This window comes from Lobosporangium transversale (genome assembly GCF_002105155.1).
Source record: "Lobosporangium transversale strain NRRL 3116 chromosome Unknown BCR41scaffold_4, whole genome shotgun sequence".
In the NCBI taxonomy this organism is placed as follows: Eukaryota; Fungi; Mortierellomycota; class Mortierellomycetes; order Mortierellales; family Mortierellaceae; genus Lobosporangium; species Lobosporangium transversale.
In genome coordinates, this window is record NW_019028982.1 from 923,930 (window position 1) to 930,183 (window position 6,254).

The window sequence follows — 6,254 nt, forward strand, 5'->3', positions numbered from 1 at the left end:
AAAAAAATAAAATTATGAAAGCCCTTCAATGCGGTTCGATTTTTCATTTTTTTTTTTTTCCCTCTCCTTTTTATTTTTCCTAACGTTCTTCGAATTGAGCAGTTGCATTAAAATGTAGACCACCTTTACATAGCAGCATGTTTGTAGAGGAATAAAAAAAAAAGATGCGATCCGAGCGTTTGTTGCACAAAAACAATAGAGGGTTAATCACTTGTCATTGGGGTGACAGTAGATGATTAGAAAGACAAGCAGGATAGGATCATTGGCTTATTCGAGCCCTTTTACACACCTTTTTGTATTTGGAAGAAGTGTGTGCATACATGTGTCTAGACATGGTCCTTTCGCTGCTTATCTTACACAACGACCCATGGATCACCATAAGAGCCCTTCTTTTGTTTCGTTTTCCTATATAGTCGATTCAGTACAACCCTCTTTTTTTTTTTTTTCCTTGTACATGAAGGGCTACCAAGGCTTCTTTGTTTTGACTTTGGCTGTGTTGGGCACATGTCTTTCTCTCCCGCCATCAACATTTGTGAGTGTTAGCAGCATGAAAGAAAGAGTGCTCCCTTTCATGCAAGTGTCATCAACCACTGAGACTGATGATCACTTGCACACATTCATACACCTGACTTCAATGCGAGCACCCCGTTCCAGAAGATCTAATTTTTCATTGTAATGATAGTAGTAACCCTGGTCCCTCGATGATTGTAATAATGATAGACATATTTCTAATCTCATTTAGGCTTCAAAGGCTCAGTCGTAGGGAGTAAACAGCAGCTTTTTTTTTTTTTTTTTTTTCGAGATACAAAGTAACAGATCGTCCAACTTAAAAATATTTGAACACAAATTAAGGTGATCCAATAAGAACAGTCTGTCGCATTGACGTATTGACGCTTGCTTTTCACACCCTTTTTCGGAAGCTGATTCTACTAATGGAGTACATATTACAAACTATGGCTTTATTGAGGCCACTTTGTGTAGTCGCCGTTTTAGTTTTAGATCATTCTCTATTTTTTAGGACTGCCCTGCTTGGTTCACCATAGATACACTGTCCAATTCGTCAGATAATGCTGAAGCCTGATATAACGTTGCAATGCTTTTCACGCATTCATCTCATCCATGGCCTAATGCAGCTCCGAATGCGAAATAGTAATGGCGGTAGCTATCAAGGCTAGAAAGGATAGTCAGCTAGGTCTAGATGTCCCAGTTTCCCTGAAGAAATTGTGTTGTTCCCATTGCTTAACCTTTAACATGAACAAATTTCCCCTCCTCTCGCCGTAGCTCACATATAAATAGCAAAGATGATATTGCCTAACAAAAAAAAAAAATGGTCCTAAAAGATCAAGACAGATGAACGGACATTAGAAAAAGTTTGACATGAGAAATTGAATTTTTGTGAGTGCGAAAGAATAGCAGCACAATGGTGGCCTAATCTACGAGGGGTTAAATTTTATTTGATTAAATCTGATCTGTCACAACTCATCTCTGCTGTCAGCAATTAGCATTCATTCAGCATATAACACAGCACACAGTTACGAAAACACAAGGAAGAGTGAAAAAGGAAAAATGTCCAAGGGCTCGAGTTTACACCGTCTTCGCAGGACTCAGAAGGAGTCCTTCTTCTTACCAGACTCGGATGGGGAGAACAACGAAGAGATCACTCAGGATGATGACTTTGATGTCGACAACATGGATTTCCCTTTACCATCTGATGCTGGCCCATCAATAAATCCTGCAGACACACCCCTGTCAGCTGAACAAATGGCTCAAATTCAAGCATTGATGGATACAGGTGCTGTCGAAAATAACAATACGCGATATGTCTCGACTGAAGAAGCAGAACAATTTAAGAGGTACTTATTTGAGAAAAAAGCGAAAGTAGAGACAACACAGGATCAAGACAAAACTTTGAATTTCTTTTGCAGGCAAAAAAAAAAAAAAAAAAAAAAAAAAAAAAAATTAATAATAGTATATCTACTTTGTCGCATCATTTCATAGCTGGATGTGCATTTACCCATGCTATATTGATGGTACAAAGACAGTGGCAGAAGGTCGCAGGATTTCATTGTCAAAGGCATGTGTTAAGCAGCCCTGGGCTAAGGATATTGTTGAAGCATTGAAGGAATTGAGGCTGTCCCAAGCATTTGAACCGGGAAAAACTCATCCTAGAGACTGGGCTAATCGTGGACGCGTCAGAGTTTTGTTCAAGGAAAATGGCCGATTCTGCCATGCCACAATCCACAGCAGTATGCGTCTCCAACATGATTATTTCTAATATGGTCCAGCTTGCTATACTATGAAGACAAACATTTACATGTGTGTTATTGCTTACCCTCACTAACTGGGTGTTGATCAATGTCTTTATTTTATAGAGAATGAGCTTTTAATCCAGTTGGCAGCAATCATTAATAAGGCTCATGCCAAGGATGAAAGTGCTGGTCGAAAGCGCTCAGAATATTCGCCTCTTTCACCCTTGACACCACTTTCGATTGCGATGCCAGGCATGGCTAATGCAGACCCATTGGCAGCGCTTTTGGGCGGCAATGACACCACAGAACCAGCAACGCCGCAAGCATCATCATCATCGCCTCAACCAAAGTCAAAACGACAAGAGAAACTAGCCAAGAAACCAAAGAGAGTCATGATCCGTGGATAAAGTAAAAATCACATGGGGATTCTTTCAAGAATAGTATTATTGCTTTAATAAATAGAAAAAAAAAAAAAAGGATCAACTTGATACCCAAAAAATATACTATTACAAATGGAGGAGTGCTTTCCATGTCCCTTCTACTTTGCTTTCTCCCAGCTCTAATCATCCTCATCATCCTCATCATCCTCATCATCAGCTTCGTCTCGTGGCAGCATGATGCCAAGCCGGGACAGGATGTTTCCTGCTGGTCCTGGCAATCCACCCTGACTCCTGAAACTCTCCAACAAGTTCTTGGCTAAATTTAAATCCTCATCTACGACTACTCGCTCCTCTTCTTTCTCGACGTCGCTTATTATTTCATCACCAACTTCGTCATCGGTGCTTACACGCGCTGCCGAAGGCTCTTCTTCTTCGTCATCATCTGCGAATGCCATTGCGGCAGGATCGTATCCATATGGCCCACCATGTCGACCAAAACCTCGCCTTGAACGTTCAGCGTATTCTTTCACTAATTCTTCAAGGTTCTTTTCCGATTGTGGTGTTATGGTGGTAGCGGAGATTCGTGAGACTCCTTTGCCTTTGTCTGTCTTAGGTTGAGTCTTTGATGCAGCAGATACTCCTACTGACATCTTTTCAAAAGACTCCCCAACCTTGGTGGCCGATAATTCTATGTCCAAGGCATCCATGTATTCTTGAAGACCTTGATCATCCATATCTATATCCTTCTCTTCATCGTCATCCCTTTGGCTCACTTTCCCTCTTGCGAGTTGTTTATAATTCTGGCCGAACCTCCGTTCTAAGGCTTCTCTGAACTTTTCGCGATCTAAGCCAATAGGCTGTAAATTTTCTGCATGAGTTTCAGTATCCACTTTCTCTTTAGTTCCCTTTCCTTCTCCTGTGTCGCCAATATCAAAGTTCATCATCTCACTCCCAAACATGAATGCACGCTGTCGCTGAGCGGTCCGTTTCCTGGCTTGCCTTTCCTCATAGTCGCTAGCGAATATATCTTCATCATCGCTACTATCTAATATATCTTGTACAACGCTTTCTTGATTTTCTGCCTCGTCTCCATCTCTGTTGTCGGCAACATAATCATCTTCACTATCCTCATCATCTTCACTGTCGGTTTGCTCATCTAAAAACTCGGCTCCTTCGACACCACCTTGACCTTTTTGAACAAACTCCCCAAACCGATTTAGCATCTGTTGCATATCAAAATCACCGTCAAAAGGCCTTTCTATATCTGCTGAAGATTTAGACCCGGATTCTGCGACCCTTCCGTCGTTGCCAAATCCACGCGCTCGCATCATATCCTCCAGCATCTGTAGATCTACATTCATCCAGGAGTCGTCATCATCTGGTCTATCGTCTACCAGATCGTTCACTATCGATCCGTTTGTAATATGATTGTTCAGAATGCGCTCAATTTCTTGAACCGGATGATATCCATGGCCATAGTATGATGTATCTTGATGTTCATCTCGCAATTTCGCAGACTTGTTTTCTAAAAATTGCCTTTTAGCAGTCTCTTCCAATTGTTGATATTTTTGAGATCCTGGGCGCTCGTCTCCAAAGTACTGGCGAGCTGCGAGATTGTTTTTGAATACAATCCATCCACTGTCTGTTGCAAACGGGAAATCCTGGAATGATAGTAATAACAACAATTATAATAAATAAGCAGTTTCATAGGTAATCAATCACGCTGACTTTTTTTAATAATAATAATATTTTGTTACCATACTCCACACGTATCTCTTACCTCCAGTTGAATCTCATCGCCGCTCTTGAAGCCAAAATCTCCAGGATAATCTGGGCTGCACAAGATCTCGAAGCCGCAAGTCTAAAAAAAAAGAAAAAACAAACCATGAATGTGTTATGAGTGGTTTATTAATAAAGATATCCTTAACAAAAAAAAAAAAAAAAAAAAAAAAAAAGGCATTTTTACGAACCAGTTTCATCCCAAGTTCTGCCTCCTTCAGTTTTTGCGGATCGTTTGCATCTTCCACACTTATTGGAGGTACAATGCCATCCCAGATCTTGGGTGGGTGGAATTGTTGTCCCATCAGTTGTGCGTAACAAGTCTTTGTGAAGCAAACACTTGTCGTAACAAACAACGTGCTATTTTTCCCCAGCTTGACGACCCCATGCCCTAACTCCGATCCTAAATCATCCTTGTCTGATGATGCCGTTTTTGAGGATTTTCTTGGTAAGAACTTTGCCATACGACTACATGCTGCCATGCCGAGTGCATCCCTTGTATAAAACGCCTCGCATGCTCTCGTAACCAATTCCGGTCGGATCTTGAGGACCCTGGCTACATCCAATGGGATTTGGCAACGAGCATAATGTTTTTGTTCCTGAATTTTCCTGGCTACAAAATCTTTATCTGCTGATAAATTTAGTGAAGATGATGAGAGAGGGGATGAAAGAGGTCCAAACGCTGCCCGTTGTATGGCAGGGCTGGCAAGTGTAGGTATTACTACTGTAGGTGCTCTTGACTTTGAACTATTCCAATCCTTGCCAGCTAAGGAAGAAGAAGAGGTCCAGATAATCTCCAATGCGTCCTGAAGCTTCGGCGATTCTGACTTTGTCCCAAGAGTAGGTGGATATATCTTTTTTTCATCTGCTGTAACAGCAATCGGAATGATGTGCAGATCTCCGTTATGAATGAATACTCTGTTATCGCTGTTTTCGGGATCTAGCCATGAAGGAATATGTTCCGCAGCTTCGATCAACAAGAACTCTCCATCATTATCTTGAATCCTATTTTTTTATTTTTAGTATATTTTTTTAAGCAAAAGTGGACACCCCATACAAATGAAACAGGAAAAAAAAAGAGAAAAGCGGTATATAATTTCACCTTGCAATAGTGCCTGGTATCCGTCGAGTGATTTCTCTCAATAAGGATACAATCAGCCATTCATCATCCAAGGAGTCGCAGACTCTACTTTCGCCTTTCAAATATGGTAAAATAGGATATACTAATGTATACCATGGGTTTACAAGAAGCAGTGTAAGTTAGTCCTCATAAAGGTAAGAAATAATATTGAATCTTACTTCTACATCTGGGGGTATGATACTTTACATGTATCCTTTTTAGTCTCAACATGTAGTGAAAATGCATCTTTATGCCAGATATAGTCCTTGGTCAAATCAGTGACGATCGAGTAAATGAATGTTTTTGCAATATGAATTGAATCAAGTAAGTAATGAGCGGCCGCATTAGTCTGCTCCTGATCAGTTTGAGTTTTAGTGTCGGGTTCTGCTTCACTTCCCGCACTCTCTATTGTTGCCTTTGGAAAGTAGATTGCATATGAAACTGTCTCTTCAGAAAGTGCACGGCGTTGTTGCTGGATGTGGTCATGAAGTGGGAATGAACTTTCCATGGTGAATTCAACTAATTCACTTTATTTCGACTCGTTGAGAGGACTGAACACAGGCAAATCTGCGCACGGCGCACATTCTATCTATTAAATCGAGTGGCTTATGTGCAATGCGAGGGAAACAGTAGAATCTCAATACCCTTCCTTTACAAGCAACCCTCTCCTGTGTAATTTATCTTTTATTAAAGCTCGAGATTCCTAAACTGAATAAATAATGAAAG

General features: G+C 40.8%; 2 protein-coding genes across 2 annotated transcripts; one reads left to right on the top strand and one right to left on the bottom strand.

Annotated features, from left to right (window-relative positions):
- Positions 1-1,485: 1,485 nt before the first annotated feature.
- On the top strand, positions 1,486-2,705 carry BCR41DRAFT_383859 (signal recognition particle, SRP19 subunit). Its single transcript, XM_022027513.1, has 3 exons — positions 1,486-1,853; positions 1,999-2,246; positions 2,373-2,705. Exons 1-3 carry the CDS (start codon positions 1,567-1,569, stop codon positions 2,654-2,656), a joined length of 819 nt encoding a protein of 272 aa, XP_021885169.1. The 5' UTR covers positions 1,486-1,566; the 3' UTR covers positions 2,657-2,705.
- A 103-nt stretch (positions 2,706-2,808) lies between these two features.
- Positions 2,809-6,036, bottom strand: BCR41DRAFT_392773 (SGT1 protein-domain-containing protein; the record flags this gene model as incomplete). The annotated part of the gene is made up of 5 exons (XM_022028499.1): positions 2,809-4,290; positions 4,410-4,490; positions 4,600-5,413; positions 5,511-5,604; positions 5,736-6,036. The coding sequence occupies 5 exons, from the start codon at positions 6,034-6,036 to the stop codon at positions 2,809-2,811; spliced, it is 2,772 nt and encodes a 923-aa protein (XP_021885170.1).
- Positions 6,037-6,254: the final 218 nt, after the last annotated feature.